Genomic DNA, 20,329 nt, shown 5'->3' with positions numbered 1-20,329 from the left:
AAGAGCAGGATAATACTATTTTGGAGAGCAAATTCTCAGCCACAAAACACTATTTTTCAACATATTCACCACCATTTTGCTAGTGATGAACAAGAGCCTGTGTTCTGCACTTAGGATAATCCTTCTATATGTCCTTAAACAATAAATAAAAATAGGCAGCCAAGTGCTTTACAGTTAAAGCTGTGCAAAGAGAGTTGGTGCATTTGCAAGAAGTAGATCCTCTAGATTCTTCTGAGACCCTTAAACATCCTCTGCTGGAAGGCAGGTTTTCCCAATAACAAGAAATGTGATCACTTGCAATCTGGAGTTAGGCTAAATATATTCAGCAAAGAAAGCATGCTCTGAAAACAGAATATCCCTAAGCCTCGTAGCTGCTCAATGAAATGGACACTCATGGTACGTCTTGCCCACAGTGAATGTACATGTTGCTGAGGACCTTCAAGGGATGCCCAGCATCTCTAGCTTTGGGGAAGTCAAGTCAGAGCAGGAACTCAGAACAGGCTGTGACCACTACCTTGATTTTATCAAAAGTTTTGAATTTGAGAAATGAATATAAAAATCTATGATTTCAGGGTCAGTAAATGTCATTTTGTTATTAAACTTCATTTAGTTGCTAAATTTATGTTCATCTCTGGAATCCTCACACAGAGGCTTCAGAACTGCTTCTCAGCTGTCCTGATGACTTCGTTCATTCTCACTAGCATGTGCAGTTTCTGTAAAATCTGTTGCTGTGCTCTGAATAAGGTTCTACCACATCATGGAGTAATAATGCTGGCCAGTTTAGATGAGACCATCAAGATTGTTTTCATTTCTTGTCAGTTGTCATCTATCCATATCTGTAGCATTTTTATGGTAATGCTATCTTGATGATGGAGTTTATTTTCAAATTTAGCTTTTTCTATCTTTATGTAATTTCTGTACATTCAAAAGCAGTTCTAAAAGCTGTTTAGAAAATGTATGATCATTTGTGTTCCAAAGCAGAAGACACACTTAGGTATAAGCATATCCAGTACTCGAAAACGAACGCAGAATCACCCAGGGATGTAGGAAGGTATTCACCAATACTGGCTTCTGCTCATGAAAATGGCTGTATCTACCTATGGAGTATTCAGGTAGCTTTCTGAATGTCTTTGGGATGGGATTGGATCATTAAAAAGTTAATTCTACTAATCTTTGGAAACATGCTTTTTAAGTAACACTTGCAGCAGTAGATATTTCATTGTTGGGTTGTTGTTTTTTTTTTTTTTTTTGCTAATAGTTTCTTCCACAGACAAATTTAGATCTGCTTTAATAACAATAGCAGAGAGTAATGTCCAGTGGAAAGCGAAGAGACATGATTTATAACAAAAACTGGCTGTAAAGTTATGTGAAAGTGTAGAAGCTGATTTTTCACGCACTTCATGTACCATCTAAGAAAGCATAATACACAAAGCAGAGTATCCTGTGCTCAGATGAGGAGAAATATGGCCATAGCATTTCAGAAGCCAGTTAGCACCAGTAGGGTTACTAATTAGGACAGAATGGTATCTGAGCATGTCTCATCTGTAGCTATAATCATGAAAAGCCAGTCATGCAACAGAATGCCAATGGCTTAGTTGTCGTATCACATCAAATCTATAAGACTCTATTCCAGAAAGCATGTTATTCTAAACAAGAGATGAAAAGTAAACACAGATAGAAGGAGGAGCCTAACAGGAAGCCCTAGCTTCCTGTAAAATAGCAAATGCAAGTTCTTGGGAGAATTCTTCAGAAATATGAAGTAGCTTTTGCTGATGTTTTATTTAAAAAAAAATACAATACAGTGGTAAATGTTCACAAATACAGTAGATACAGACTTTGTGTGCTTAGATTCCTGTAGGAATTCCCAAGTTCAAATGATGGTGATGTCATCATTGGCATGATCATCATCATTACACTGTCAAGATTCTCCTTATCCTCATGACTATTTCCCTCACCTCCTAGACCTGAAGGGACAGTAGGGGAAAAAAGGCTACTGGTACTTGCTTGAAAACATAACAGGCTCGTGAGGGAGACATCATGTGTCCATTTGCAGCAAGGAATGACAGGCCAGTAGAAAATGAAATGCATAGTGATATTTAACAGCAAATGAGAGGTAAGTGTTGAAGTAGGGATAGGTACAATTGAGTTGTGAATTGCCTGAAGAGTGAAATATGTTGTGCTTTTGATGTAGAAGAGATAACAGTCCAGAAGAATACACCTCAGCCATATTGGTCATTCATTAGATGAGGAAAGTACTTTTCAGCAGCTTTCAAAATGGGTGTAAGTTGGGTTAATGGTGAACAGACCAAATCAATAGCACTCAACTCCTGATGCACTGATTTGTTTTTTTCATGTAGATGTTATAAAAAGAAATGTGATTTTAATTATTCTATTTTAGGGGAACTTACTGAAAGAAATTTTGCCATTTTCGAAATATCATCCAGTTCCTCTGACAGCAATATGTACAGACATCTCTACTAAAATGCTTCTGGCAGGCAGTAAGGGTAAGTGAATGTGCTAGTCATTCTGTTCAGGACAGTTTGTAGAACTACGTAAGATCATGCTGTTAATGTGCCAGAAATGTGAAAATGAAGGTGCAAATGCTGCTAGACTTTCTCCATCAAAGCTATAATTAAACAATTGAAAATGGTATTTCATGATATGAAAAGATGGTAGATTAAAGCTTAGAATTAGTTGCACTAAAAATAGTCTTTCAAAAAGAAATTACAACTTACTTTATTTACAAAATCTGTATGCATCTCCCATCTGAATTACTGTATTAATACCAAAGGCTACTTAAGAACAAACAAAAATGTCACATTTGTGGTAGCATAACTAAATAAAAACCTGATGCTTTGGCTGTACCAAGAGCCATGATTCAGACACTGATATGGTGCACACATTAATGGCCTCATCAGTATACAGCTGTGTAAGGAAAGAAGGCATGTGTGGTCTGTGCTTGTAGCTCATTGTTAGACTTAATTTCACACCAAATCTGTCTTTTGTCTGGGAGAAAATCTAACAGTTTATCTGCTGTCTGACTCTCCTCCAAACCTCTCAACTCACCCTGGAAATTTTCCTCTTCTGCATCTGTCATTTAAGATTTCTGTCCTGTAATGTGCCACTTTTCTTCTGAAATATCTATTGGAACTGTTTCCTAATGGTTTCCTGCTATTATGCTATCAACATCGGGATGGATTGAGGTGTTTGGGTTTTTTTGTGTGTGTGTGTTTTATTCTTTTTTATTTCATCTGGTTCAAAACTGAGCAGGAGATTGAAATGCTGAAAATGAAGAGAAGTTTCCACTCTTCATTGATTCAAATCAATAAGGTGCATGCACTGAACAAGATTTTAATTAACTGTGGAAAAGCATCCACCCTATTACCTATTCATCTGACACTGTCCCTTTGTCCTTTTGTGTTTGTGCCACTGAATGTATATGCTTCTCATGCCTTATGCACTGCTAATGTCAAAGTCTTGTTCCCTTTACTGATTTTCCTTTTTAGGAGGACAAATACTCTGTCAGCCTCTCTGCTTGCTTGATAATGCACAGTCCTGTAAATCAGATGTGTCCAGTATGAAGGCTGGAATAACACAGAAGATTCCTCTGTCTAGTAGTAGAAATTAGGGATGTAAGAGGCAACATCAGCAGGGAAGAGGGAGCCTAGGTGGGAAACTGAGCAGTCAGAGGTCATAAGAAAAATGTTTATTTGATTCTAGTTCCACCTGAGTGCACTAGGATGTAAAACATTAAGCCTTCATTATGCATGTAATTAATCATAAACTTTGTCCATTTTACCAGGATTGAAAAATAGTTTTTCATCACTTGAAAACTCAAATCTAGCTTGTGTAATAGATAACAGCCCGGAAAAGATTACTCTTGTTATTAACTCATGTCATTCAAGGAAAGAACTCTGCATTCTTTCCATTTCAAATCCATTCAAAGAAACATTATTCAAAATGGCATGTGTATTTGTTTGCATACTAATAAATGGTGTATTTTCTACTCTGTGTGCTTGACAATGAGATAGTGACTTTCCCACTAAAATAATTTCCACTGGCCTGTGATTTTTTTGTCATTCTGCCCAGTGTTTACCAAGAGCATACGTTAGCAACAAGAAACTGTAGCAATAATGAAATTTATTGACATTTTGCTTTTTCCATTTTTAAATAGAAGGACATATCATGTGCTGGAGCATTGTTTCATTCCTAGAAGATCCACAAAACAGTAAGAACGTAAGGGAAAATCTGACATTTTCTTAACCTGAACAGTATACTAGGGTAAGACAAATAGTGGAAAAAAATGGATTCAGACCTCCACGGGGACTAAAATGGTTTCCTGCACAAAAAGGTCATCAAATAATAATTTGATGTCATGAAAAACAAACAAAAAAAAGACATAAGTAGAATGCTGGTAGTATTACTCCATTGTGTTGAAAGAGGTTAAATTAGAATGAATTTATCCTTGTCTTCTAAGTAGAATTTCTACCACATACCATTTGCAGCCTGTTTGGTGAAGGGTACAAAAAATCATCACTTAATTTTCAGAAAGCCTTGCTGGTAAAACCACTAAGCCAGTAACCATGGTGACATACAGAACTGCCTAAAATGTGGTTATGTTGCTTTTTCCCCTCAGCAAATAAAGGAGGAGCTCTGTTGGATGGCACACTCTGCTGAAGTCATTGACTTATTTCATGAAGAGCAGAAAAATGTGGTAGTAACAGCATCTGTTGATGGTTCAGTCAGGTACAAAATGACTAATTCTTCTTACTTCTATGGCCAGTTAGTTGAACTGCCTCCAAAGGTCCTCTTCTTGATGGACTCACATACAGGCTAGGTCTTAAATAAAGTGCAACATTGGGCACATTTTCTGTTCTGCACCTGCAAGAACTAAGTTTTTAATGTGAACAATTCTACTTTTCCCAGTGAGTCAGACCTTTTACTAGACTGTCATTTTCTTTCAACAAGGTGACCTTGACTGCATAGGAAACAATTCCCTAATTTTAGAAATTACCTCCTGTTCTAATTCCATTTTAGCTTTCAGTACTTGCTAAGTTAACGTGGGTCCTCAACACTGAGTGTAGCAAATTTAAGCCACTTTAATCTCAAGCTACTTTATAGAAAACTGTGTGATTCCTTCTTGGCTAAGAAGTACATTTGAAAGGATTTTTTTTTTTTTAAAGAGTCAGTGAGGAAGTTTTGTATAGATCTTGCTGTGGTGGCAGCACCTTACTGTTGGAGCAGTTCAGGATATTGGTGCCTTTATTCCTCAGTTTAGTTATAATGATTAACTATTTATTTGTTTTCTGACATTTACAACATCCTTCTGAGATTTTTTTTACTCTCAAGTTACTTACACAGTAAACAGTGAACTTCATTCTCATTGATTTTTTTTAGATAGCATACTGCACTCTAGAGCAGTGCTGCAGAACTTGATAATGTATTTTCATTCTTGCTCCATTTCTAAAAGCATTGATTTTCCTTTCTGTCCTTTGGCACTGCTTTTACTATATCTGTAGACTCTGGCATGCCATGAATGGATGCTATCTTGGTTACTTTGGACAGTCCAGGAAATTTGAACTATCAGATATCAGTCGATTGATTTTGCCTTGTGATGTTAAAGATGTTCCTATAATAATTAAAGAGGAAAGCAAGCATATGGAAAAGAAGAGCATGCCGGATAGCGACAAGTAAGATCTCAAATATTTACATGCATGCATGAGTGGGGGAATAATTCTGAAATATTATACTTACAGAGTACCTTTTATCTGAAGGTCATAAAAATAAAAATTTTTCCTCTAAGGAACTACTATAAGCCTTTTAAAAAAAATGGTTTTACAAACCATGGATAAATCTCACTATTCTTATAACTAGGTGACTCATGATTAGGTGATGATCGAGATTTGAATTGAATAATAGTAATGACTAGATAATTGTCTCCGATTTTAGCCTAATTACAGTTTACATGTTATCTATTCTGTTCAGGTTAGTAGCCTATTTTTTTTCAGTTCTGCAAGCTGATATACTTCTGGGATACCCAAAACTTTATTAGAAAAGATTACTGTGAAGTTTCAACCTAAAAACAATATTTCCATGTAAAAGATGGTTTAATTAAGTTTACTAGGATGTTGTAGATAGATTCACATACCTCCGATCCTAACGTTCTGACACTGACGTAAATGTTGTATGCTCAGTAGCAGTGTTGGACCTCTTTCCTTCTAGGCAGAGTTCTCAAGGGATGTGGATTGGCTGCAAGTCAAGCTGGAGAACCTTGGTCCCCTAGCTAAGGCTGTAATAAGTCCCAGATCTCCCTGTTTTATTAACAAGTGGTTTGAGCAAATGCAGAAGCAAAATGCACATGGCTCTTATTGACAAATTGAAAAGTTACTGCATGGCTTAAAGAAGTCAAACAGGCTTTAATTATAAAGCTTCATGTACCATGTGCATTTTTAGGCTAACTTTTAAACAAAGAACTCTGAGACAATGGGAAAGCTCCAAGATGCTTTACTGCTAGCCTATTTAGGTTGGTATCCTGCTAACTTATTCTTACACAGATTTCTTACTAATGTGAGTAGACCCACTGAAGTCAGAACAGTAACTCATCAGTAAAGAGAAGTTCCTGATTGTGTTTGAAGGACTAATCCCTATAGTGTTTTTGAAGGCAGCAAATAGTCAGGAACCTCTGGAAATGCTAACAGCTCCGCATCCTTCCTGTAGTGGGAGCCCCAGGCTTGGACACAGTACTTCAGATGGGACACCATGAGGGCAGAGTAGAAGGGGGACAATCACCTTCCTCTCCCTGCTGGCCACGCCTCTTTTCTTTTGATGCAGCCCAGGATACAGTTGACCTTCTGGACTGCAGGAAAACACTGCTGGTTCATCTACAGCTTCATGTCCATCAGGACCCCCAAGTCCTTTTCTGCAGGGCTGCTCTCAATGAGTTCTTCTCCCAGTTTGTATTCGTACCTGGCGTTGTCTTCACCCAAGTGCAACACATTGCACTTGGGCTTGTTTAACCTCATTAGATTCTCATGTGCCTACTTTTTGAGCATGTCCAGGTCCCTCTGGATGGCGTCCCTTCCTTTGATTGTCTCAACTGCATCACTCAGCTTAGTGCATCAGCAAACCTGCTGAGGGTACACTAAATCCCACTCTGTATGTCATTGATAAAGATGTTGAAGAGCTCCTGTCCCAAGACGAACCCCTGGAGGACACAACCCATGACCGGCCTCCACTTGGACATAGAGCCATTGACAACAACTCTCTGGCTATGATCATCCAACCAATTATTTATCTAACGGTCCAGCCTTCAAATCCCTATCTCTCCAAATTAGAAATAAGGATGTGATGTGGGACCATGTCAAAGGCCTTGCACAAGTCCAGATAGATGACATATCTGTTGCCATTCATTTGTCCGCTAATGCCATCACTCCATCATAAAAAGCCACTAGATTGTTCAGGCACAATCTTCAGCATTGTTGAAGCCGTGCTGACTGTCTCAGATCACCTCCTCTCTTGCACGTGCCTTAACAACTCATCCAGGAGGATCAGCTCCATGATCTTCCCAGGCACAGAGGTGAGGCTCACTGGCCTGTAGTTCCCCAGGTCTTCCTTTCTCCCTTTCTTGAATATGGGAGGCATGTTTCCCTTTTTCCAGTCACCTGGGATTTCAACTGACAGTCATGATTTTTCAAATATAACAGAGAGTGGCTTGGCAACCACATCAGCCAGTTCCTTCAGAACCTTGGGATGCATGTCATCTGGTCCCATAGACTTGTACATGTACAGCCTCATAAGGTGGACCGGAGGTAACCTTCTTTGTTATTACAGAGGCATAGAACAATTATAGTCAGAACCAAAAAAGAAACATTATCAGACAGTGAACTTGCACTGAGTTGCAGTAAAGACTGTTTTATGTATTAACTTATCCTTCCTCCTAAAGATGACAAGCCAGTATCTGGATTGAAGAAGTGTTGGTGAAACACTTTGTGACACATTTGAAGCTCCCAATATAAATTATATTTTGGAGACATATGGAGTAATTTATACTTCAAAATGATTTTATTTTGGTGCCAACTAAGAGTGTTGAATTTAAATTGGCTCTTTAAATAGGAGCTTCTCATTTCTTGTCCTTTTCTGTTTTATATGCACAGGTGGAAATCAATGACCAGATCACCTTCAATTTTAAAAAAGGATAAACATGTGAACACAATTCAGGACTTGAAGTTTTTCAAAGCTCTGGCTTCTCCGAAGGTATCTAATGTATTTACTGATTTGTTTCAGTTCTGTGCAACATAGTAGGAAATGCAACTGTTTTCTCATTAGAAAACTGTTTTCTCATTTAGAAAAAAAGCCATAAATAACCCTATATATTCTCATTCAGTAGACAAGCTAGAACAAAAATGCATTAACAAAGAGATCAGTGAAAATTCTGTGGTTTTCATTGTCTTTGTTTTACACCTCTAAATTCCAATGTGGAAGAAAGAACATACTGATTCACTTGTTTGGCTTGATAGCATTAAAAAAAAACTACAATCATCAACAACAAAAAACCTTAAACCCAGAATTCTCACATGGTCCAACAGAAGTCCAAGTGGTATCCAAGGTTTACTTGAAGGATGTATGAAAATATTAGAACAATGGTGAGCACCTGCTGATATATAATAGTTCTTTCTAGTTCTCTAACTGAATAATGGTGGAACTCCTCCATCTTCACATGGTATAGCCTTTAGAAGTCATGGGAACAAATGAAACTTCTCCTTTTGGAATTGGACTAGAAAAGGAAAAAGATACAAACTCTATGGGCGCTTGTCAAAAAAATAAAACCTTCTATTAACACCTTTCTGACCATTCTTCCCTCATATTTAGCGAGGGCTATGAATTCTTTACATCCTTTCCTAAAATCTGTGGTACAATGGGTCTCCTATGTAACAGAATCCATTATCCTAATACTAATGTGGCCAGCTAAGATCCAAACAGCAGTCAGTAGAAGTTATTACTCCATGTGACCAGTTCTCTCTGTGTACCTTGGGTGGAATGACAAGGAGAATGGAGCTCACTTCTCTACTGTTTATTGCCCCATCTTGCCCAGATAGTTTTTTCCTTTTCCTCATCCTGTGATACCAAGGATCAGCTCTCATCTCCTCTGAATGTTCAACTAGTTGGAGCTAGTGGATTACTTGTTGCCAAGCACGGAGTTTTGAGGCATTCTGTCATTTCACCCCAAGGCAGCAACAAGATGACAAGCTCCCTTACTTAACAGTTATACCAGTCAGGGATGCTGCACAGTCTCTGAAGTGGCCTCTGTTTAAATCAGGGAAACTGCTTTTTCGCTGTAAGGGCACACAGTACAAAGTAACACCAGTTGAACACTCATCCCCTGCAGTTCAACAGCTGTAGACTCAGCACTGTATAATAAAAGAGAAGTGTAAGTGGGAAGAAATATGTTGATGCTGAGAATAAAACATGAAACTGACTGTAGCAGTCAGTGGCTGAGTATACTGTGGGACAAGCCAGTAGAGGCGAGTGCCACTTTGGCTTTTACTTAGTCATTTGAGAAGACTCACAGTGGAAAATACTTGCCTGTTCACACATGTTGGCACTAGAGTCTCCTTGTGATTGGGCTTTTGTTAGGAAAAAGGTTTGATTTCTTTTCATTAGCCTTAGAGAAAAACAGTTTATTTTTCTCTAAGAAATTCAGTTTGCACTTCAGACTAGGGATGTCTGTGCAAATACTTGGAGTATACGATTAACTCATTGTAATCCAGACGTCCAATCATTCTGAAAAAGGTAATGCCTGGTAATTAATGTACATAAGTAATATCTGTCTGGAATGGATTCCTTGAGGAATGTTTTTCATTGATGAAGATGTGATATCTCAAACTATTATTACTTCAGCACATTCAGTTGTGTGAAAAAATATTTGTAGAAAGTCTCTGTGCATTATACCATTTCAAACTAAACTCACTTTCAGATTTGGTGGAAATGAGTTATTTGCACTATTTCAAGGTTTAGATATGTTCTTTTCCCATGTTAGAGAACCGTAAGTTGCTCTCTGAGGGTGAAATCACTGCTATATTGTGTAAGAACAGTTAAATTTCCTGCCCTGTCTGTACATATAATACCTAGGTATGTCTAAGGATACATGTGAATGCAGATGAACTATCAAGGTACTTGAGGTATTTTCACTAATTTGAAACATCCTATGGTTTACAACAGCAACGTCTTTTTGTTCATGTATGTCTTTCCAAACTGGTTGCTGAAGTGTTTGTGATTTGCATAGCCCAACAGAGTGAGCCAGACCAACAGTCCTAAGATGAAACTATCACATGGGAAGGAGTTCTTACTCCATGACCCTTCAGCTAGCTTTCCACTGCTTTCCACTGACCTCTAATAGCACGCATCCACCAAATCTGACAAGTAACGTGAAAATGATTCCTGTATTGAACTTAACAAAATGTTAATAGGTGATATAGCTAAGTAAGTATTTAAAACTAGATTAAATTTAGGTGATTTTTTAAAAAAATTGCTATTAACTGTGTTGAATTTTTGTCCCTTGGGAAGCTGGAATCTTGCCTGGTATCTCTTTTCTATAGCAGACGAATAATCCCCTTCAAATCTAAAAATGTTCAAAACCTGTGCTTAAACCACAGTCTCTCCACGTAGTAATGATATTAACTTCTTCAGATAACATGAATGCTACCCACACTATTCAATAATTTAATAGTATGTAACAGTATTTCTTCATTACCTTTGTCTTTAGCTTCTAATGCACTCATTTTGGTTTCCTTTGATCAGCCTCCTAGACAACCTTTGGAAAGCATCGAGTCAGGAAGCAAAGTTACTGGTGCAGTATTTGGGCATCTTCCTATATACAAGGTAAGCACAAGTGCTTCCCACCTTTTGTTGTGGTGTTCAAGCAGCAGAAGTCCTTAGGACTAGTAAATGATTAACATCATGTACTCACTCACTCTGTTGTTGACTGTTTCTCAATTTAATTTTCTCACATGGTCTGCCTTACTACCAACCCAACTCCATTCTCCATTTGATGGAAGCTTGAGAAACAAGCTGAAGAGAGCATCCTTCAAAGTGAGTAGTCCAACCATTAATTTCTCCTGTTCAGCCTCATATTATTAAGAAAGTTATTGTTTCAGAGTCTTTTCTTTTAGCCAGCACAAAGACCATTGATTCTTATCTGCACAAAGCTTTGGCTGTAAGTTAACTGTAAGTTAATACCATTTTGTGGGTACTATTGATTAGATTTATTATGAGCTAACAAGGCTTCCTAGGTTTTTCCTTCTTTAGAGTGAGACCAGAACTTCCACAGCCTCATCAATCCCACCTATTACAGGATGGAAAGAATTACCCCTTGAAGTAGCGCCGATTTCTTTCTATAGAGAGTGCCTAGTGAACTAGCTTGGACAAGACTCTGAACATTTAGATGGCTGATTAGGTGGGATGAATAGAGCATTCAAATATGTATGACTTACTGGTTTTAAAAGCAGCTTTACAGGTGGAATATCTCCTCCATACTAACCTAATGAATGTGGGAGCTGGTACATATTGTTCAAATAGATGGCACATATGCCATTTTTCTGACCATTAATGTGCCTTGGAAATCTATGTTTTATTTTCTTTCCTGATAAGTTAGGAGCAAATAAATTGAAGCCAATGTCACCATAACAGATTTACATAAAATGTGATCAGATTTTTTTGTGAGCTACATGCACAACAATTTTTTTTGTCTGTGTTGTTACAAAACAGTATAAAGTGGTCTGATCGCATGTATATATTTATTAGCTCTCGAAATTTTGCAATTTATTTCTACAGATCCTCAGTGGAACAAACCTGAGATGTCCTCTCAAACTGGATTGACAATGGAGTCAGAGCTCAGTGGAGAACAGAATCAAGACACATAAGCATTATGTTCATCTTAAGGCAAGTGGTTTAGCAGGTTCCTTGAGCATATAGAAATAAAATCTTTACATCTTTCCCAGTTCTTCAAGCAGAGAAAAAATTCTAGCATGATTATAACAAGACAGTTCTCATTCCATCTCACTCTACTTGTTGATGGTTAAGAATGAAAAGCACGTTACTGTGATTAACTGCTTTAAATATTCAGAGCCATAAATATGCAAAAATACTGCTATTGCTGCCATGCAGATGTCTTTAGAGAGTAAGAAATGTACTAACTCTGGCTAGGATTAAGCTAGTTTTCTTCATTGCAGTCCATATGCGACTGTGTTTTGACTTGTGATTAAAAAAGCATGATAACAGAACACTGTTGTGCCTATTGCTGAGAGCTGCCTGTGTCATCAAGGTGTTTTTTTTCCCCACTCTCAAGCTATAGGATGGAAGTGCAGGAGAAGATGGGAGAGACCACATCTGGTATGGCTAACATGAACTTACCAGAGATATCCCACACCACATAATGGCCTGCTCAGCAATAAAAGAGTGGGAAAAGGAGGAGAAAGGTGAGGTGATTAAGGTGTTCATCATCTTAACTAACCACTATGTGTGCCATGGCCCTGCTTTCCAGGTAGTGGGTAAATATCTGCCTGCTGCTGGGAAGTAGTGAATGAATTCATTCTTTTGCCTTTTTTAAGCGTCAGAAGAAAAGCAGAGATACTCAATTTTATTGAACAGACAATCCACTAAAGCACTGCACTATACAGAATTAATTAGAAGAATAGACACTTATTGTATCCTAGAGAACAGAGCATGCTACTAGAAAGAAATTAAGAACAGAAAAGCTTATCAGACAATTGATAGTTCCACAGATATCTTTCAGACAGTCTTTTCAATGCTGGATCTAGCACAAAGCTGTTTGTTAATAGGCTTGTTGAGTATTAGCTGTGAATTTTCTCTGTTGATGTCTCTGTATTCCTTTGGAGGCTATTTTTCCTCCAGCATCCACAGTTATATTTCAGGCTTAAGTGTTCTAGGTGTATCAGTTGTTCTGTTGTTTCAGATCATTACTACATTATGGAAAGGTATCTTAATTAAGATAACTTTTTTCAGCATGGCAGTAACTCATGCTTGAACTGACTGCAGTAGTTAGTTTGCCAGAATTTCATTACAGCCTTTGCTAGAGCTTTACAGAATTTGGGACGTTCCTCAGGTGCCCTCACCCACTGTGGTAGTTCAATCTGAATGGCATCAACAACACCAGAACTACGGGAGCCAAAAGTCTTTGTTATGTATCCGCCACTATAATAGTTCCCATTATTTGGTCTAGGATTGGATGGAGAAGGCACACAAACGTAACTGTTATTTTGTTCTTCAATATATTTACCCAAACTTCTGTTCCCTGCAAGCAGAGTCTCAAAAGACACACCGACTAGCTGATTGGCCAGATATCTAATGGAGGAATTTGATGCAGAAAGGACACCCAAATTAAGAGAAGTTTTTGAAAGTGTATAACCTAATTCTATCCACTGTTCGGGATGTGCTTGTCCATGGATATCCAGAATCAGGCCCCCTGTCATCTGTGATTTTGCAGTGGTCAAGAATTCCATGTAATCCTCCCAGGCCTGTTCTGCTTGGGGAACTCCAAAGGAGGCTTCTTCCTTTTCCCTGTTGGCATCCATCTTGAACCTCTGTAGGTGGTTTATAACAACATGTGGAAAGAAACCATCAGTAATTTTGTTGATTTCCTCAGCAAGAGCCTGAGCCACTTCTATGGTGTACCTGTCTTGTTTGGTAGATACTTTACACTTCTCATAATTTTGAATGCTTCCAGGAGGACACTCATGAGAGAAAATACAAGATGTCTCTGCATCCCAACAGCCAGCCTCTCGATCAGGGATGTCTTCAGGTTCCATTGACCCACCATGTGGGACAGAGAGGATCAGGTTCATGTTGCCCACTTGATATTCAGTGAAATGATTATGGCCAAATATAACTCCTCTGCTGCTAGTGGGTTTTAGAAGCAAATATAGAATGGAAAGGAGGAACAGATATATAGTTTTCATTTCCTGCTGGAAGACTCAGCAAAAAGGAATATGGCAATACCTGCATAAAAGCATAAAGCAGATTTTGGATTATTTACAGATGAAAACATATGAGTGTACAGCAGGTGCTACTAGAAAAAATTAGTTACCAGTAGTGCAAAGAATAAAAGTACTTTCAAGAGACACAAAAAAGGAACAGGGCACTTCGTGTGGCTAGACATAATTGATGCAGTGTTTCCAAAAGAGAGGATTCTCACAGAATAACAGGGCAAGGAAAACAGTTTATTGGGCCTCCCTTATTCCCAAGAAAGCACAAAGATCATTTGATCACATTATCTGATCCTAGAAAATCACTAGATCTGAGCAAAATATTTAAAATAAACATTTTCCCAACTAAGCGTTCCTTTTTTTCAACTGTGAAATGTCAAGAAAATTCAAAGAAAATTTGAAGGATCTTATGTATCTCATTGACTTGAATGAAGTATCTTTCCATTATCCGCATGCTTTCAAAACTAGAGGTTATGTCAGCTCAGACCATCTCTGTGTTTGTCTAAAATAGACAGACTGATAAAAATCGAGTGCTACTAAGCTCTACCTCTAGCTGTTCTCCAGGTTGAGTTACTGTGAAATCATCACAAATAGATACGAGTCCATTATGGAGCAACCCTCTTAATTTTCAGGTGTCCTTTCCCTTCAAGAGAGCTAAGATACTTCTGAGCCATCAGCAAATATGACATTTTTTGGAAAGCTGTAATTCAGCAAGATACTAACAGCTCTTTCATGTTTGAAGGCATCATATTCCTAGAAAAACCAGAGTCTTGTGCGACAGTTGTAAAATGAATGAATAAAGTCAGTGAAAAGCAGAAGAAAAGGATAGTTTCAATTCCATGAACTAAAAAAAGCTTCACGTAACATAGGCCAGTTGAGGAGTTTGTAAATGGGTACATTAACAGGCTGTGCTGTTGTCTGTCCTGCCTTTATCATCACATCACCCGCAAAAATACAGAGGGTAAGGACAACCAGAGAAAAAAAAGCTGAAGAACTGCAAGAATCTGCCTACCAGACTTGCCCTGAGAGTATGTATTACAGCAGCTAGTAACACTGAGAAGTACTAAAGTTCCTATAACAAGCAGTCTGCACCCACTTACCTACATGGGGCTTCCTTCCACTACTGTGCCGCATGTTTGTCCTCAAATCTGAAGCAATAATCAGCAAAGAAGATATTCTACACCTTACACTTGACATGCTGCCATAAAGTTTGTTTGTTTGTCTTACAGGATCTTCAGTTGTTATACTAGAGTTTCCAGCTTAAAATAAACTTTTATCCACATTAGCACATTATTCATGCTTCCCTAGGTTTCTCCAAGACACAGGCCTTTATCTACTAGTTCACTGTCTGCATTACCAGAAACGTGGAGAAAATATTTTTAAGTACTATTCAGAATCCCTTTTTATCAGAGAAACAGATCAACTGTAAAAAGCAGCACAAGCCATCCATATAAGTCTAGGCATAGCTTACCTCAGGCACAGTGGGTCTCAACATCAAGTTAAAGAAATCTACAGCAACACCTCATAGGTGCTGTGCAACTGCCTTAGAAGTCAGGCTTCCTTTGCCTCAGATGTTCAGCTTAAATGTGATGAGACAGCTGTTTCTTTCCCATCACCTGCCAAACCAGTTTGTTTGCATCCCTGCAATTTCCTGTTAATGATTGAATCATACTGTTAAATCTATTATATCTTGTTTTAAAAATATCTGGATACATAGCTCTGTATGACTCCCTAACTGGGAGAAAATCACCCAGGCACAGCTCAGGCCCTCGGCAGGCTCAGACAGAGCAGAGGAAACTGGTAACCTCAGACTGGTTTATGGTTTTCTGGATAACATATAGATACTGCAGAAGAAAAACGTTAGTCATAGTAACACAGACTAGAACAGTATTTGGGGCCTCACAGCAAAGCACACATCTTATGGAGGGATTTGAACATCTGTTCTTCTCCAACAGAGGAACACCTGAAAGTAGGGAAGAATACGCTAGAAAATTTACCTGTTTGTTGTCCTCTCCATAAAGAGGAGGTCAATGTGAATAAGAAATAATTGAACTCTGTAACAGGCTCCACGTTTTCTGTATATTGTAGTTAAACTTATATTATTGTGAGGTTTAAAAAATCCTCAATATTTTAAACTGGTAGCAATCGCTGCAGGAGCAGTTTGAAGATTTACCTACAAAGAAAGGGAGATTGAGCTGTTACTGATTTTGTGCCTTCAAAAGCAAAACTGAACTGACCACTGTGCTGGGTTTCACAATGGACTCTGAACCAGCAGATCTCTAGAGGGCAGGCCGAGTCCTGCAACTGCTGGCAAAGAGACTTAATTCACCTGCACCTCCATGTATCATTTCACAACACAGGGATCACAAAAAGGAAAATTATTTATATGCTGGTATACTACAAACTTAGCGTACTTTTATTCTCAATACTGACATCCATTTTTAGAGATCAAAACCAACTTGTCACAAGCACCACAGTCACACCAGAACTCAGAATAGCTGATGCAATCAGTAAAGATAATTCCACAACCTCTTTTTGCCACCACTTACGTCTTTATTTCCTCCTAAAAGGAAATCATTAGGTAGAAGCTTAACTAGCCACAATGCTATTATTTCACTTGGAATCAGTTTGTGCCAATGATTCCACCTTAAAAAAAACAAAAACAAACAAAAAAAACAACCCTGCATCTGGGTATCCAGGAGGAGAGCTCCTCAGAGCCAAGAATTACTGCTTGAGTATTCAAAGTGAACTTGCAGAACTCACAGCAGTGAGGCAGATGACCAAATAAAAATGTTGGCAACACACTGGGATGGCAGCCAGCAGGTTCCCACTGGCAGTAGGGATCACATAAATTATAGGTCACTGCTCGTTTCCATCGGATTACTCATGAGCAGCTTGCTTCTGCTACTCACTGGCAACGTGTGCATTCATGTTCTTTTGCCTTTGCTGGAAAAATCCAGGACACAGAGAGAAGGTCAGATGTTCTAGGCACTGACAAACATCTATTTCAAATACTTCTAAGCTGCAGTGGTTTTCCTTTTGAGATCAGTGAGCTTCACGAGGTATTACTTGGCAGAACTGTGTTTACTCCACAACCACTTTCTCGTGAAGTTGATGGGCACAGGTCTTACCTCAGCAGACTTTCAGCAAATACAGAAAGATTTGCACAGGAATGGAATGTCAGAATCACACTCACTCATCTTTTCAATGGAAAATGATTCCATAAGCTGTGTGCACCCAGCAGTGAACAAATCGTGATCAGCCCAGATGCCAAACCTCTGAGAATGAGGTAAATGTGACTCTGACACAAGAAATTGATATGGCTTCTCTTCTGTTCTCCTCTGTACCTGTTCAGTGGCTGAGGCCTGCATATGGCATTAGAAATTTAACTGCGTTAGTTGATAGGTGAGATACACAGCCCATGCTCTCGGCCTAGCCTGACTACAGCAGGAGTCTGTTACAATATTAACTTAGACAATACAGGTTTTTAATGACGTTAGTTACACTGTTGATATAATCTGATTGAAGACAGTTTTAATGAACCAAATGCTGGTGCATATCACCCACATACTCCTACAGACATACTTTTGTGAGATCCTTTCATGATTCATTCATAGAGGACATAACACAAAGAGGTCACTTTGGGTGATCACACTGATCCCTGATGCCTTCCAAATCTTTAAATCTATTTGGAGCTTTCAGAGATTTAATGTAATCATGCTCGCTTCACATACCTTCGCTTGAAGGTATCCACCCTTTCAGATTAAGGAAGTGAAGAGGAAATTCTCAGTGAAGAATTCTGTGGTTCTGGTTTTCTTCAACAAAAGTTCCTCGGCTCCAGTGCTTCTGACTCTGAGGCTCACCTTATGATTGTTTATAATCCCATCTACAGAAAATAGTCAAAAGTAGATTTAATTGATTTACGCATTTTAAATTGTATGCATATATTGTATTGTCTACCCTGGTTATTCTTCATCCCATGAGCAGAACAGCTTAAGGAAAACAGAAACGTTAGAATTGATATAAGAACATATTTTTAAGATAAGCAATCATAATCCAACTTTCAATTAAATTGAAAACTACTGGAGCATGCCAGATATAGGCAGAATCATAGGGTGAAAATTAATAAAAGAAAAATCAGTGAAGAGGAATTTGATCGATATGTTAAGCTTTAAAATATCTTATGCTACCATCATGGCCAAACTATTTCTAAGCATTTCTCAAACCACACATAATATACTTAAGAAGTTTTAATCTGATGTACTTTTTTTTTTTAATGTATTGAATTTAAGCCCTCTACTGTCTGGAAACAGTGCTTTTCTGCCCTGCTGACTGAGTCATCCATATAACACAGTCAAAATTATGAAAGAGCTCTACAATCTTCAAAATGTCATTCAGTCAAAAAAAACTTACCAGAACTATCAGCCTAGACATACTTCTCACTGGAAATTTCATTTTAATTTAAGTAAGCACATTTTCCTGTTAAACTAACAAAGAAAAGAAGCTTTATCACAGATTTTAAAACAGGTCAGTTGTTGATCACTTTACTTCAGATGTTCTACTTCTCACTTTTACCTTGCTGCAGTAGAACTGCAGCACTAACACCTCAGGATGGCTTATGTTACATCACAACATAAATGTTGGGAAACATAAAGGTGTGCTCTGACTAGCTCAGGCTGGGATCTTCCAGAATGAGAGCAGGATCTCGCAGATACACATCAGACACATTACACAAGGATGAGCCATCTGATAATTCCTACCCATGTGTGAAACACAAAAACAAGAACACCCTTCGACATACTCTAAAGTGACTTTATGCTACTGCATTTGTAGTATTTATTGCCTTTATGCTATCCCACAGGGCCAACACGGACAGAAACAAAGAAGAATGGATCTGCAGTTAGCTATTTTCATGTTTTGCAGAAATAGGAAACTTTATACATAGAAATAATTCATTTCCTGTTTGTAATTACAAAAGGACCAGATATCCAAACTCTGAATTGTCAAGAGAAGTACAACGTTTGATTCCCCCTTCATCCCTGTAGAGCACTATAGAGTCCCTTGCTGCCCCAATTTGCAGGTCGTGCAGACCACACGCCAGCTATCAAACTACAGCTGATGCATTTAACGCGTCAAATAGGCAGGATGAGATAACGCAGTGGAATTAGCAGATGGTTACGTAGGAAGTCAAACTCATGCATGAGATGTCCAAAACCATTAACTAGATCTCCGAAATAAAAATGTTGGTTTTGTGCCTTTTTTCATTTGTGTGGTTTGACTACTGTCATCAGATTTTGGTACGAGATATAGACGCTCAGGGCTTTTATTAATGAAAGCATCTATAGTAATACATAAATACGGATTTTAAATTCTGACTTGGGGCACCAATTCCAACATTCACCCCAGGGTTTCACTGCTGTAACAGCTGTCCCTCACTTCTCCCCTGCAGTCCTTGACCCACTTCTCTCCTCTCCCCATTCGCTGGGTTACTGCTGCAGGGCATCACGTCCTGCCAAAGCGCTGGGATGCCTTTTGGCTCTGTACACCCCCATGTTTGTAATTTTCACACACGCTGTCATTACGTGTGTGCTTAATTACTACAGGTCACGGATTCTTTGCTGTGAAGGAACCGACGTGAAGCAATCACTGTAAGGAGCACTGTGAGAGCGGTTGGTTCAGCACGGCCATCACCGCAGTGACTCAGCTGGGGACGGGTTACAGCAGCACTACAAACCCAGCAGCCACCACATTTAAGTTCCGCATTCATCCTTCTACTCAGATCTTCACTTTAACTGTTTAGCTTCTTTACACGTGAGCGCTGCAAGCAAGCAACAGATGCAACTACAGTCTTACACCTAAGGCGGATTTTCTGCTAGTCATATTTTTTTAATTCACACCGACTGGACGGACAGCAGGGGTAAAAGTAACGAACCGAAACCAAGCGCTGAATGCCGCAGTGACACAGCCCTTCCGGGATGCTGGCCGCGATCCTCCCCGCCAGCAGCGTGGTGGTTACCGACCATCTGCACCGGGAGGCGCTGCCAACGCCAACGCGGAACTTCCACCAACGCGCGTCAGCCCCAACACACAACAACGAAAGCCACCAGGACGCCTCCAAGCACGCACCGACGCTCGGGGCAGGCACGGGGAACGGAAGGCAGCTCAGAGAGCGTTCCCACCAATCCAAATGGCGCCCCGCCCAACCCGCCCGCCTGAGTGGGGCGGAGCTATGTCCCGCGCCGCTTCACGTCGCCCGCGCGGAGCACGCCGGGATTTGTAGTCTGCTCCGGGGGCGGGGCCACAGCGCAGAGCGCGCGCTGCTTGAAAGC

General features: G+C 39.2%; 2 protein-coding genes across 9 annotated transcripts in view; one reads left to right on the top strand and one right to left on the bottom strand.

Moving 5' to 3' along the window:
* Positions 1-12,424, top strand: part of WDR64 (WD repeat domain 64) — a 67,053-nt gene extending 54,629 nt beyond the window's left edge. The window contains exons 20-29 of one of the 2 annotated variants that reach the window (XM_021390858.1): positions 982-1,112; positions 2,399-2,504; positions 4,175-4,236; positions 4,637-4,746; positions 5,520-5,690; positions 8,154-8,253; positions 10,798-10,878; positions 11,055-11,088; positions 11,830-11,937; positions 12,344-12,424. In XM_021390858.1, the coding sequence (XP_021246533.1) occupies positions 982-1,112; positions 2,399-2,504; positions 4,175-4,236; positions 4,637-4,746; positions 5,520-5,690; positions 8,154-8,253; positions 10,798-10,878; positions 11,055-11,088; positions 11,830-11,918 (884 nt within the window). In that variant the 3' untranslated portion in view covers positions 11,919-11,937; positions 12,344-12,424. Of the gene's footprint in view, positions 1-978; positions 1,113-2,398; positions 2,505-4,174; positions 4,237-4,636; positions 4,747-5,519; positions 5,691-8,153; positions 8,254-10,797; positions 10,879-11,054; positions 11,089-11,829; positions 11,938-12,343 lie in introns of both variants that reach the window. The other variant, XM_021390857.1, reaches the window with a different exon arrangement.
* LOC110395878 lies at positions 11,674-20,201 on the bottom strand. Of its 7 annotated transcripts, XM_021390866.1 has the most exons (5): positions 19,933-20,180; positions 17,735-17,886; positions 15,998-16,173; positions 15,101-15,148; positions 11,674-14,013 (listed from the first exon to the last, which is right to left on the bottom strand). In XM_021390866.1, exon 5 carries the CDS (start codon positions 13,971-13,973, stop codon positions 13,017-13,019), a length of 957 nt encoding a protein of 318 aa, XP_021246541.1. In that variant the 5' UTR covers positions 13,974-14,013; positions 15,101-15,148; positions 15,998-16,173; positions 17,735-17,886; positions 19,933-20,180; the 3' UTR covers positions 11,674-13,016. The 7 variants fall into 7 exon arrangements, with proteins under 7 accessions (XP_021246541.1, XP_021246540.1, XP_021246538.1 ...); XM_021390865.1 differs by adding an exon at positions 18,414-18,487 and having other exon boundaries at positions 11,674-16,173; XM_021390863.1 differs by lacking the exon at positions 15,101-15,148 and having other exon boundaries at positions 15,472-16,173.

This window comes from Numida meleagris, chromosome 3 (genome assembly GCF_002078875.1).
Source record: "Numida meleagris isolate 19003 breed g44 Domestic line chromosome 3, NumMel1.0, whole genome shotgun sequence".
Lineage (NCBI taxonomy): Eukaryota > Metazoa > Chordata > Aves > Galliformes > Numididae > Numida > Numida meleagris.
This window is presented reverse-complemented; position numbering and strand designations above follow the sequence as displayed.